Source organism: Acinonyx jubatus, chromosome A2 (genome assembly GCF_027475565.1).
Source record: "Acinonyx jubatus isolate Ajub_Pintada_27869175 chromosome A2, VMU_Ajub_asm_v1.0, whole genome shotgun sequence".
Lineage (NCBI taxonomy): Eukaryota > Metazoa > Chordata > Mammalia > Carnivora > Felidae > Acinonyx > Acinonyx jubatus.
The window spans coordinates 153,155,786-153,169,523 of record NC_069383.1 but is presented as its reverse complement, the minus strand read 5'-3'; the positions used below and the strand labels follow the sequence as shown (position 1 = coordinate 153,169,523).

General features: G+C 53.4%; 1 protein-coding gene across 7 annotated transcripts in view; it reads left to right on the top strand.

Annotated features, from left to right (window-relative positions):
• The window catches only part of MYO9B (myosin IXB), an 89,541-nt gene that overhangs the window by 35,640 nt on the left and 40,163 nt on the right, over positions 1-13,738 (top strand). For all 7 annotated transcript variants that reach the window (XM_053219685.1, XM_053219682.1, XM_053219684.1 and 4 more), the window contains exon 3: positions 10,661-10,755. In XM_053219685.1, coding sequence (XP_053075660.1) covers positions 10,661-10,755 — 95 coding nt within the window. The remainder of the gene's footprint in view (positions 1-10,660; positions 10,756-13,738) is intronic.

Here is a 13,738-nt window from a genome sequence, read left to right as displayed (position 1 = left end):
GTTTGCAGACCCTGGGCTTAGATAAGTTCCCACCACCTCAATGAAATGTTCAAAGTAAACCTCAGATAGGTAAGATCCTGGCACAGTGAATTTGGACCACACGCACCTCCACCCTCTCCCGCTTCCCCGTTTCTGTCGGGCAGAGCCATCACCAGTGGTCTTCTTGGGTCCTTTCCTCCATCACCCATATGCTCGCTGCCTCCATATCCTTGTCTCTTCCTCTGAGATATTTTCCGCTACGGCCGGGACCCTGGCCACAGTAGCCCTGCTGCTGTGTGCAGGTGACAGTGTCGGACAACCAGGGCGACGTCCCGAGCAGCGGCTTCTGGTCCAGGCCTGTCTGGGCACACAGCACAGCTCCCTGCCAGGGGTGTTTCCCAGACGAGCCCTCGCTTCTCAGAGCTGTGAGGGTCCAAAGCCAGGAGGCAGTTCTCAACAAGGATCCCTCCTCCTGTGCCTGTTCGGGCATCATCATCACAAGGGTGTCCCTCACCCCTCCACCTTACTGTGCCTGGCAGAACAAGGTTGTCGAGTGGGACAGGGGCTGGACCTGCCTGGGGTCGGGGTGCAGGTGGGGAGTGGCCAATCCTGGCAAAGCCCTGTAGTATGAAAGCTGCCCTTCTCTCAGGGCTAAACGTCAGGAAAGCAGTCTGATTAAACCAAGTGCATTGAACACCCAAGTATTTTGCTCCATTCTGCCCTTGACTCTTGAGACCTCTACTCCAGATGTCCAGGAAAGAGGGGAGTGTAAGTAGACATTCTCTTGCTTTATTTCTCCCCCGAGATATGTCATTTTCATAATAAATCCTAAAGCCATAGCTCTTATCCTACCATGAATCAGAAGAACCCTCTCAGGCTCTGGCTTAAGAATTTAGATTCCTTGGCCTTTCCAGAAATTCTGCAGGTTTGGGATGGGGCCCAAGACTCTTATCTCTACCAAGCTCCCACAGCTCATACTTGGGGTCTCAACTTTTTCTTTCTTTCCGTCTCCCCAACCCACCAGAGTGGCACAGTAGTGGTGACTCATTGGCAATTCTAACTCCCCCCTCCTATAAGCAGGGGAGCCCCAAGATAACAGGTTCGCCCACCCCAGAGATGGGGGATGGGGTCAAAGGCAACCCCTTCTCCAAGGATGTGGAGAGAGTCCGTAGTGCCTCCACAAGGGTGGGGGGATGCTCCGGAGACCCCCCAGCCCACCCGTGGGAGCTCACCTTCCCTCACGCGTGCAAATGCTTGGTTTTGCTGCATAAAAAGCACCAAAAGCCCTCACTGTTCTCACGATTGCCACCCGAGTGCATGCTGTTTGGGAATTGGGTAGGGAAGTCGTTGTCCTCCCAAGATGAAACCTTCCATAATGAACTGCCCACTTACAGAACAAGTCCTCTACTCACGCTCTCCTGTCAGCATGCTCTCTCCTGGGTACGTCCCGCTACACAAACGCCATGCAAATCAGTTGCAAAGTGAGGTTGAAAAGGTTCAGGATTCCAGGGCGTCCTCACGTGACCCGGATTTTGCTCCGACTTCAGTCACTCAGGAGTGACTTCGGTCACCTCCATGAGCAGCAGGTGGGGAAGGGAGCTAATGATGGCAGTCTGAGCTTCAGGAGGAAACGAGTCTGTCGTGCTGTTAAATGTGACCGGGTGCAATCTGCCTACTAAAAGGAGAGGATTTTCAGCTTGGCTCACCAAGCCGAGTTCGACTGTGTGGTTTATGAAGAAGACACACCTAAATCACAGTGGTTCAGGGTGCTAAGAATGAAAAAAACAGGCCCAGATGTAGCAGGCAGATAGAAACCGGAGCAAAGAGCGCTGCGGTCCATGGACACGGAGAAGGCAGAGCTCGGGGCTCTGAAGGTTACATGTGACGACATTCATCATAATGCCAAAAGCCTCAGTTTACACTTAAGGTATAATAGTTGCCAATGTCTGCACCAGACAATACAGATGCTGTCATTACAAAGTGGAAATTATAGAAGATACCAGGAGAAACAGATATGAACACATAGCAAGAGGCTGGTTGAGTGGACAGCAAATCACAGGCATGTAATATGCCCAAACCATGTATTGAGACAGATCTGTGGCCATATCACAAATCCTTGACTGTGATATGAGAATAAATCTTAAGTACTTATGGAGCATTCACAAAACTCATTCCTATATCAGGCCACAGAGAAAGCATCTAGAACTTCCACAAGTAGGAACACTACAAGCAGTACCTTTAACAATGGAATAAAACTAGAAATTAATTAAAAAAAATTTTAATGTTTATTTTTGAGAGACAGAGCACGAGTGGGGCAGGGACAGAGAGAGAGGGAGACACAGCAGGCTCCAGGCCCTGAGCTGTCAGCACGGAGTTGGATGTAGGGCTCAAACCCACAAACTGTGAGATCATGACCTGAGCCCAAGTTGGACGCTTAACTGACTGAGCTACACAAGCACCCCCAGAAATTAATTTTTTAAAGGCCCTTCCACATGGAGATTTTTTTGAAAAATAAATCATAAGTCTTCTGTAAACTCCTAGATGAAGGGGGATCTATAAATCAAAATTACAGATTTTCTAAAAATCAGTGACCAAAACTGTATTATCAGAATCCACAAGACCCTTTAAAGCAGTACCAAGAGGACAATTCATAGCCATAAGCACTTTACACTCATAAATATAACAAATGAAAGTGACTTAATTTCCCAGCTCTAAAACCTGAGAAAAAGGACCAAGTAAACCCCCAAGAGAATGATTTGGCTGTCACAACAGATAAGATGAGCCTGCGGGGAAATTGATGAATTCCTCAAATATTTTTGGTGCAATAGGAACCAAGCAAGTCCTCTCTCTATCAAAGCTTGATCTGTTCTGTAGTCTTTCTGTGATCTAGCACGTGGTTTCATTATAACCTAAACAAAAATGTAGTGAAATATGAGATACGATAACTTGTTTCATACTTGGTTTTCTCCTCCCCCTCATCCTGTTCTTCCTCCTCCTTGTTTCAGTCCCCCAGGACCTTGGTTTGGTCCCCCTAGGAGCCCTTGCTGGTTTTCAGTGTTTCTGTCCAGGTCTGTGGCTGATCGTTGGTGCCAGTCCAGATAAGAGTGACAGAGCCTATGAGAAACTGGGGACACGGAGGTAGGGTAAGAGTCACATCCCGTCATCCCTCGGCTCTCTGCAAATGCCTGCTGTCCATTTGTCCATCCATCCAGCAGCTGGCTGTTGATGAGAGCTGCTGGTTGCCCCAAGCCCCATGGGCAACAGGAAGGGAACAGAATCCAGGCAGAGGCAGGGTTTCAGCAGGGCCCTGGAAAGCCTCCACTTCCTGCCCCATACCTGCAGGCCCCCTGAGTCAGCTGTGCCTCCTGGGCAGGCTGGCAGTGACGAGGAGGCTCCTGTCTCCCACCCCACGGCCCCCTCCTCTCACCAGCATTACCACCCTCCCCCCCATCGTCATCCTTGTCCTCCCCTGGCATCTTCCCTCCCGAGAACTGGCCACCCCCTCCACTGCTCCCCACATGGCAGTTCTGTGGGAATCGCTTTAGTTGTACTTCTTACTTCTGTACTTCCTGGGACCTTGCGGGCCTGTCCAGCCCTCCGTGCTTTAAGGTCCTGTTTCTCTGTGTCCTTGCTGTGCCCGGGGAGACCAATCCATCCAGACGATGCTCACCCACCCTGTGTCTGAGTGTCCATGTGCCTGAGGGCCCCCAGAACAGTGGCCGGCACGCTTGTCTCATGAAGGACCCCCGGGTCACTTTCAGCTCTGCCGCCGTAGTCCGAGAACGGGCACAGACCGTATGTTAACAGACACGGGACATGGCTGTGCACTAGACAGAACTTTATTCATGGACACCGGAAGGTGAATTTCGTATCGTTTTCACATGTTCTTAAATGTTCTTTTTTATTTTTTTTAACAAGTGTTTATTTTTTTTTTTAACGTTTATTTATTTTTGAGACAGAGAGACAGAGCATGAACAGGGGAGGGGCAGAGAGAGAGGGAGACACAGAACCAGAAGCAGGCTCCAGGCTCTGAGCCATCAGCCCAGAGCCCGAAGCAGGGCTCGAACTCCCGGACCGCGAGATCGTGACCTGAGCCGAAGTCCGACGCTTAACCGACTAAGCCACCCAGGCGCCCTTTTTAACAAGTGTTCAAAAACATGAAAACCATTCTTAGCACGCAGACTGTACAGAAACAGGCTATAAGTTGCCAACTTGAGGAGAGGTCCGTGCCCACGGCCGCCCTACCCTGCCGGGCATCAGGAGGGGGTCCTCTGCACAGCCACGTTCCAGTCGTGTACAGAGCCTCTGTCACTGCCTCGGCCTGCAGTGGCAGAATTGAGTCGCTTTGACAAAGCCCCAATCTTTAGTACGTGGCCCCTCACAGAACAAGTTTGCCTGCCCATGGTTCGCACAGTCTCACTTCATCTTTAAACACCCTGGGAAGTCAGAGGTTCTCTCCCTCATTTTATTGGAGAGGAATCTGAAACCCAAGAGCTTTGAACTAATTTGCCCCTCCCCCCCGGTTGGCACCTGCTAATGGTAGCCTTGGGCCTGCAGCCCTCCCCCACAGCCACCAGGACCCACTGGAATCCCCTGCAGACAGAGCTGTTTTCCTGGGCTTTCTGCCAGCAATAGCCCTCCACCCCACGCAGGGTTATTTTCCGAGCATTTCCACACCGGAAAGCCCCAGGTTCAAGTGGACGCCACCGGGCCGTTTGCTCAGCAGACCTGGCAGAGCAGTCCCCCACCAGGGTCCTCCGTCCATGGACCACCTGGGCAGAGACACTACCTGTGGCGCTTCTGTGCTCCATCGAGCCCACGGGACACCTCCGGGTGCCTCTTGCCATGTATGACTGTTGTCTGTGTCCCCAGACGGGCACAACCCGTCAGTGGGTGCAGGCCAAGCCCTGTTTCACATAGCAAAGTATGCCTGAAACATCTAGCAAAAGAAGTCTGGTCCCACCATGCCAGCACCAGCTTCCAGTTGATCTCGGTGTCGCGTTCTCCGCCCCCACCAACGACGCGATCAGGACGGCTCCCGCAGGCCAGCAAGCAAGGGACAGTCTCTTTCGACCCCATCTTTGGGTTTCATTGTTGCCTAAGATATGCTGATGTTCTTTTACCAACTTCAGCCTCTGCCTGCAACCCCAGCCATTCCTCCGTCCCCATGCCCAGTCTTGGCTTGGATGCAAGAGATCCGGAAGCCCTGTGTGGCTCGTGGTCTGAGGCAGGGACGGAGGCTTCACCCAGAGGTGGCATTGCAGAGGGAGGGGCAGCAGGAAGGCCACAAAAGGCGGTGGGCAGCCCACCCTGCTTGGGCGGATCGGGGGGCTCCTAGAAATGGTGACCCCCGATCCACGGACGTGCAGGCATCCCCTTCAGACCCCCATCACGGAGGGTGCTCTCTGAAGCTAGAACAGTTCCAGGCACACAGCAGCCAGTCAACAAATTGTCAAGTGGATGGATGGGTGAACGAATGAGTGAATGAGAGCTTATGTGCCAAAGCCTCACAAACACTTGGGAAGTGAGGTCCCTGTGGCTAGAAGATCAGGAGAACAGAGAAGGCCAACCCCGCAACTAAGACAAAGCCATTAGAGTAAGCTAGAACTTTCCGCTGAGAAAGAATGGCCACAAGTAAATCTGGGAGCAGCAGAGTTATCTTGGGTTGGGCCACCTCAGCCTGGCTGGAAGGACAGCCACCCCGGGCAGGGATCCTGGGGGACTTCTCAACAGGGGAAATCCCTCCTTGGGGCTACCTGTCAATACGGGAGGTGGGCAAGTGCGTTTGCCTTTGTGAGCTCATCGCATGGGGCTTTTAGGTTTTGAAATCTGAAAGTAAAACGGTGTTTGCCTGATACGGTCCATCGAGACTTGTTTGGTTTTTGTGCGGGATGCACAAGAGACCAGGGTTGTAAGCTCAGAAGGGGCTCGGGAATCCACCTGCCTGCTCACCAGGCCCAGGGGGAGCGGCCTCAGCTGGAACAGGCAGGCACCAACAATAGGTCTGAAGAGGGAGCCCAGGCTGTGGGGACTGAGGGGGCCAATGCATGGGGCATGGCCTGGGAACGAGGACACTGGGTTCCAACCCAGGGTCACGTCCACCGCCTGCCTGCTCTCAGACTTCGGGGAGGTCGGCAGGCCTCTCTGTGCCTCGGTTTCCTCTTCTGAAATGGGGGTTGGCACAGGTGTCTCTTAGAGCAGAAGAAAGAGCCAGAAGCTCCAATCGCGCCTGGCGTGGGACTGGACTCCCCACGGGTCGTTCTGTGATCCTATCACCATCCTTCCTAAAATGTTTACCACGCGTCTCAGCCAGGAGCAGAGGCATCCTGTTTCAATAGAAAAGGCATCTTCTAAAATGTCTGCCTAAGTGAGAGGCTCTGCCTCCATATCTCCAAATTAAGAAACCTTTTTGAATTTCCCAAAAGAGGAACCTCAAAGATCAGGACAGTTGGAAGAAAATCAGATGGCCTCCAGCTCTTGGCATCCTTGGGGGGGGCGGGGGGGATGGTGGCCTGGTGGGCACACCGTGCCCCCCCCCAGGCCCAGGTGTCATCTGCCCCATCAGAGGGAGGGCGGGGGTGCTGCTCCTTTGTTAGTGTGACCTAAAAACCGTGCCTGGAGAATTTTAAATTACAGAGTCGTCTCTTAATGGGTTTCTTTTTCTATCAGGATTCCTTCCATTTTTTTTTTTTTCTTCCCAAAGTGTGCAACTTGTATTAGAGATGTGTACTTTTATGTTATATAAGGAGGGGGGTGGAAAATGTGTCCAGGAAAGGAGAGGCCTGTTCTCCCATAGCATTTTGCCAGCGCTGTGGGTTTTCTGGCCTGGTGGGAAGGCAGCATTAGCATGTGGCCTCCGCAGCCCCCATGCCAGATCACATCGCATCATTGCCGGCACCCTGATCCAGCTTCCTCCCCACCCCCCATCCACCCCGGGCCCCACATGACCACCATGCACACCGTCCTCCCTTGTGCCGTCTTGCGCTCTGAGCCCGTGCGTGCACCGGTCCAGCCCCCAGAGCAGCTACATAATAGTTCCCCTGGCCGCGCGCGCCAGGCCGGCATTTCCTCCTCCTCGGACGTATAATAGCGGCAACCGGATATTTTTAGACTGGCTTTGAAAAGTCGCAGTGTTCTGAGACCGCATACCAGACACATGAGGTCACTGCCCACCCCCCCACCCCCACACCAAAGCCTGGGCTGCACGGGGCTGGTGGGCCCTCACATCCCGAAGACTTTCCCTCTTGCGGTCCCCAGGACGCCAGCCCTGTTTCCTTAGAAATCCCACAGAGACTTGTCCCGAGTTCAAAAGGGGGACGGCTGTGGGCTCTTGGGCTGTGCGTGCACATTGTTGGTGAGCTTCTGTAGCGGGGCCCCGACTACAGGGGCCGCAGCACAGAAAGAGGCCTGGTCCCCGGGGGAAGGAGCCCACACGGGCTCAGGCATCGCTTCCCCATCTGCTCGTAGTTAGGCAGGAGGGCTTGCTCACCGAGTTTATTTTCGTTTGGCACAGGGGGAGGGCCCTGGCCCATCCTCTGCTCCGATGCCACCCCGCAGGGTCTCGTAAGGGATGAAGGGAGGCAGCGGACCCACTGCCCGCTGATTCCCAGAGCAGAACTTGCGGAGTCTACGGGCTTCATTCCAAACAAACAAACAAACAAAACACGATCCCAAGGCCGAACTCGGGGGGAGCGAGGGATTCAACCTAGAAAGACAGTTTGCTTCCTCACAGGACTCCACAGGCCTACAGTGCACGTGGGGACCCTCAGGACGGGATGAAGGGCCCGCAGAGCCCTCGACCACCCAGCCTTGCAGACCCGTCCTACCTCCCTCTGTATATAGCAGGGCTACCCGACAGTTCAGCCAGCTCTGGGGACATTTTTGGTTGTCGCCGATGCTGCTGGCCTCTGGCAGGTGGAGGCCAAGGACGCTGCTCAGGACCCAACAGCACACGGACGGTCCCACTGCTGAGAAGGATCCAGCCCCGAGGATCAGCAGTGCCGAGGCTGGGGACCCTGCGCTGGGTTCCATAGACACTTGGGAGAGCAGGCAGTCCCAGACCTGGCCCCAGGCTCTTGTCACCCAGCCACTGGGCCGGCAGCTCAGTCACACGTCAGGACCTGGTCGTTCCCACTGGCTGAAGAGCCCGTGTGTTTAACTCAGCTCTTCGAAGGCTTTCAAAACCCGGCCAATGGACACGTCCTAAGGAAGCATTTGTGAAGATGAGAAGGGGCCCCTGTGGCCGCTGACTTGGGAAAGTGCCTCCTCAGACTGGGTTCTGCCTCCATGAGGCCGTGGGGAGCCCCCCCCAACCCCAAAAGTGCCCAGCCGCCACCCCTGCCCCGAGCAGAGCCCCCATTTCCAGTACTGGGCCAGGTTGCCTCCCTGGGGCACCTCCTTCATTGTTCCTCTCCTGCTGGGTGACTTGGCCTCAGGTCTTTCAGCAGGGCCCATTCTTGGGGTCTGGAGCCCCTGGAGCAGTGGGGCAGGAAGTTGCTTGTCCTGTGATCCCCATCTGCCAGGCACCTGACAGCCCGGTGCTGCTGTCCTGGTTCCGGGCTCTGCTGATTGGAGCCGTTCTCAAAGGAAGTGTCCCGGCAGACACTTCTTCGTGGGGCCTTCACATTGCGACACCAGAAGCTCTGATCGGGGATCTGCTACATCCATTTCTCTGCAGAATGAAGCCTTTAAGAAAATCCTGCTTGTTCTCCGTGTGGGCGCGTCTCCCGGTCCCTGAGTCCCCTGCGAGCCTCTCCACCTCTCCCTGCCCTGCCCTCATCCCCCTGGCCCACCGGACCCTCACACACCTACACTCAGCCCCCAAACCCCTACAGACCTTGACAGTGGCCTTGCCACTTCCTTCCCGCTGCCCTCACGCCTTCCCAGCCTTCCATACAGCTCAGCCTTCTCAAACTGGAACACTGTTGGCCTGACCCTCCTTGTGGCCACCAGGCTTCCCTTTCTGTGTGTGAGTGGGGCATCACCCCACCCCATGTCACCCCTTCTTTGGCGCCTGGAGACACAAGGGCTTGGACAGCTGAGCGCCAGTCTCCATGACCAGTTCTGCCTTTCTCTCCTCATCTGCCCAGCCCCATGGCCCCCACCTCTGCCAGTGTCTTTCTCCCTGAAAACAGGGAACACCCCCCCCCAGCACCTTCTTCTTCCCTGCCCTGCATTCCCCCAAGGTTTTATCATATGTTCCCCCTGCCTGTTCACCCCTTAGAGCTGTTGGATACCTCATGGAAAGGGGGGCACCCCAAAAACCTGGGCAGGGTGTGTGCTTTGCCTTAATCTGGGTGGTGGACCCTTAGGAGGCTCCAGGGGGACCCCACTGAGTCACAGACTCCATGCACTATTCATACTTTCCTCTATGTATTGGAAATAAAGCCCTGATTCATGCCACAATGAGAATGAACCCCAAAAGCATCATGCGGAGTGAGGGACACCAGACAGAACAGCCACATAATGTATGCTCCCACCTAGGTGAAATGTCCCGAACAGGCAATTCCATAGAGGCAGAAAGCAGACTGATGGCTGCCGGGGGCTGGAGGAGGCAGGAGGGGGGATGGGAAGTGAGTTCTAATGGGGATGGGGTCTCCTTTTGGGGTGACGGAAATGTTCTGGAATGAGACAGAGGTGACAGTTACACAACACTGGGAAGTCCTAAATGCCACTGAATTGTTTATTTTAAAATGGTTAAGTTTGTGTTATGCTAGTTTTACTCCAGTCAAAAAGCTCTCCAGGGCGCGTGGGTGGCTCAGTCGGTTAAGTGGCCGACTCTCGATTTTGGCTGACGGTTCATGAGTTCGAGCCCCAAGTCGGTCTCTGCGCTGACAGTGTGGAGCCTGCTCGGGGTTGCGTCTCTCTCCCCCTCCCCCTCCAGTGTGCCTGCCTGCTCTCTCTCTCTCTCTCAAAAGAAATAAACCTTGAAAAAATTTGCCGTGAACTGGCTTGCCATCCCACAGAATTACAGAACCCCCTCCAGGACGGGACGTGTCTCCACATCTGCTTCCTCCTACCCAGCCTCATATTCTTCTGGAGCCCAGTGCCCATCTCAGCCCAGGGCCCAGCAACCTCCTTTCAGAAAGGGCCAAATAGTAAATATTTTCAGCTCTGCAGGCCCGCAGGTCTCTCTCATGGCTACTCTGCTGTTAACAGTATAGAAGCAGCCGTGAAAGATCCATAAATGAGTGGGCCTGGCTATCCACCAATAAAACTTCATTTACAGACACGAAAATGTGAATAGGATTTTCATGTGTCAGGAAATAATATTCTTCTTGGGTTTGTTTTTTTTGTTTTTTTTAATGATTTACAAATGTAAAAACCACTCTTGGCTCACAGGCAGTACAAAAATAAGCAGCAGACTGGATTTAGCCCACGGGCCAGAGTTCACCATATGAACAATTGTAACTGAAAAAGGATGCCGCTGATTGGCCTTTTTCACGTCCGAGACTTAACACTTGAACCCCCCTCACCCAACCCAAACCCAGAGATAAAGCATTAAGTATGGTGCAGCCCACCTGGGCCTCACACCTTCGGGGTCTCCAGTTCTCGGGCCGCCGGGTGACTTCAGCCAAATGAGCGTCCACGGCGCCCAGGGGGACCTCCGAGGCTCCAGGCTGAGGCGCGTGTAGACATTTCATCCTCGTGATCTGAAAACCTGCTTCCGTTTTCCTCACAGGCTTTTGGGAATGCCAAAACAGCCCACAACAACAATTCCAGTCGATTTGGGAAGTTCATCCAAGTCAACTACCTGGAGAGTGGCATCGTGAGAGGGTGAGTTGGTAGGCATCTAGCCGTGTACCACCAGCCTTGGCCTGGGGTCCTGGGGCATCCCTGTAAGGAAGAGCCAGCCTGGGAGCTCAGTGTTGACATTACGGCCGTGCAGACACGTGTGGATCGTACGGAGACGCAAATGTGATTTTTTTTTTTTTTTTTCCGAAGTCATTGATGTGAAGATCTGAACTGTGGGTCAAAGCGGGAGGTGTAGGTGCAGGAGGGGCGGGACCTCTGTCCCCCAGTCATGGAGCATGGGCCCCGGTGCCCAAGAAGCAAGTATGATGACCTAAAGGTGCTAGTCTGCCAAGAACTGGCAAGGACACGCCAAGCTATGTCTTGGTCTTGATGAGGTTTTGAATTTGGTGGCTCTGGAGATACCACAGGCAAAGCTGATGCGGACCATGGAGTTTGCCAAAGGTGTGACCCTTTAGCCAGGAGAAGACGTAAAAGACATAATGCTGGGTAGCGAGTTGAAGCGGTTGTCCAGGGAAGTACTCAAGGGTGGGTAGATGGCTAGACGGGAGGGAGGGAGGAAGGGGAGATAGATTCATGGATTGATCCATGGGTGTGTGGGTAGATGGATAGATGGATAGATTCTTAGGTATGTGGGTGAATGGATAGATGCATAGATTCATGGGTGGGTGGATGGATTCATTGGATGGGTGATGGATGGACGGATGGATGCTTGGATGGATGGATGGATGGATGGATGGATGGATGGATGGATGAATGGATTGGGGAGGTGGGGAGGTGGATAGGCTCTTGCTAGATGGATAAATTCATAGGTGGCTGAGTTCGTAGGTTGATGGGTTCATGGATGGATGGATGGATCAGGTCGATGGGTGAGTGGGTGGGTGGTAACTGGGCTGTGAAGTTGATTGCCTGGTGGAAGTTAAAACAGACCAGCATTTTGTGCCGAAAATGTGAGTTCTGAAGGCATGGTTACCTCAGCTATATGTGTAACGTTGAAATCGTGCTCATTTACACTCTGTGTAGCAGTTATGCTTATGAAAATATCTGGCAGTTGTGTGCAGCGAATTAACGTGATAAGGAATTATCTGTTTTGTCATAGTGTTTAAGCCATGTCATTTAAGAATTCTATTCTGAAGGATTTCTTGTTTAAAAAGTATATATTCTGGGGGCGCCTGGGGGGCTCATGTCACAATCTCAGAGTTCATGGGTTTGCGCCCTGCATCCGGTTCTGTGCTGATAGCTCGGAGCCTGGAGCCTGCTTCAGGTTCTGTGTCTCCCTCTCTCTCTCTGCCCCACCCCTGCTCACACTCTGTCTCTCTGTGTCTCTCAAAAATGAATAAATGTTAAAAAAAAATTTTTTTTAAGTAAATATTCTGAAAAAAAAAAGCATTCTGGGTAGTTGCAGTTGGTTAAAACGTAATTGTGATTGAATACTACACAGTGTTTTGGGTATTTTTTACTATGCAAAGGTCTTATGGGCCAATAAAACTCTTTTTTTTTTTAATTTTATTTTTGAGAGAGAGAGAGCAAGCAAGGGCAGGGCAGAGAGAGGGGGATGGACAGAGGATGTGAAGTGAGCTCTGCACTGACAGGGAGCCCAATGTGGGACTTGAACTCACGAACCATGAGATCATGACCTGAGCCGAAGTTGGACGCTTAACCGACCGAGCCACACAGGCGCCCTTGCCAATAAAACTCTCTCAAAGTGGAAAGAAAAAAAAAAAAAAGGCATCTTGGCACAATCCAAGGTTATTCAAAGGGATCCTCCCTGCTTCCACATTCTTTTTTTTTTTAATTTTTTTTAATGTTTATTTTTGAGACAGAGAGAGACAGAGCATGAGCGGGGGAGGGGCAGAGAGAGAGGGAGACACAGAATCGGAAGCAGGCTCCAGGCTCCGAGCCATCCGCCCAGAGCCCGACGCGGGGCTTGAACTCACGGACCGCGAGATCGTGACCTGAGCCGAAGTCGGACGCTCAACCGACTGAGCCCCCCAGGCGTCTCTCTGCTTCCACATACTGACGTGAGGGTCTGCGGTGGCGGCAGATTTACACCCGTTCCAGGTGATGCTCTGAGCAGCGGGGTGAGAAGCCCCAAATGTTCGATGTGGGGAGAGCTAAGCAGCAGGACCAGAGGCCTAGAGAAGGCTCCGGCATTTCGGGAATGGAGAAGTCCTCAAGTGGCAGGGCCCGGGGATAGGGTCCAAATTATATAGGTTCTTCTGTCCCTCTAACCTGATGATGGTTTCAAATGACAGTTCGTATTCAAGGCACAAGCAGGAATGTTGTTTTCCCGAGTCCTTCAGCCTCTGGCTTCTTTCCTTTTTCCCACTGGCTCCAGGGGGCAGTGGTATGGGTGAGGGACCCCCCAGTAATGACACTCCTCTTCTGGCTCCTCAGCTCCCCCCCACACCATCCAGTGGTCCCCCCGCCCAGCACTGCTGGGCCCCTCCACGGGCACCGCCCCCACCCACGTTGCAGGGCAACTGACCAGCCAGAGATGCCCAGAATTATTCCTTGTCTACAGTCCTGGGGGCTCCGTCAGGGGACCAGAGACGCCAGAAGGCTGCCTCATGTTTTCCTGGGTCCCGGACTGGCTCTGCAGCCGTGGGCCAGACACTAGAGCCCTTGCTCCCAGCTCACTCCTCTGTGTGGCGTGTGTTTGGTGTCCTGGGGCTGCCTTAACAAAGTGCCACGAACCGGGGGCTCAGAACAACAGGTGTCTGTTGTCTCCCAGCCCTGAAGATACAGAAATCAAGACGTAGGCCGGACAGCACTCCCTCCGGAGCCCACGGGAGAGGGTTCTTCATGCCCCTCTTGCAGCTTCTGGTGACCCCAGGCCTGTCTTGGCTTGTGGCCACATCACCCCAATCTCTGCTTCCACGTGGCATCACCTGGCCTTCTCCTCTGCGTCTCTCGGTGATTCTCTTCTGCCTTTCAGGACATTTGTCCTTGGATTCAGGGTTCACCCTGATCATGGAGGTTGATCGTATCTCCAGATCCTTCCCTT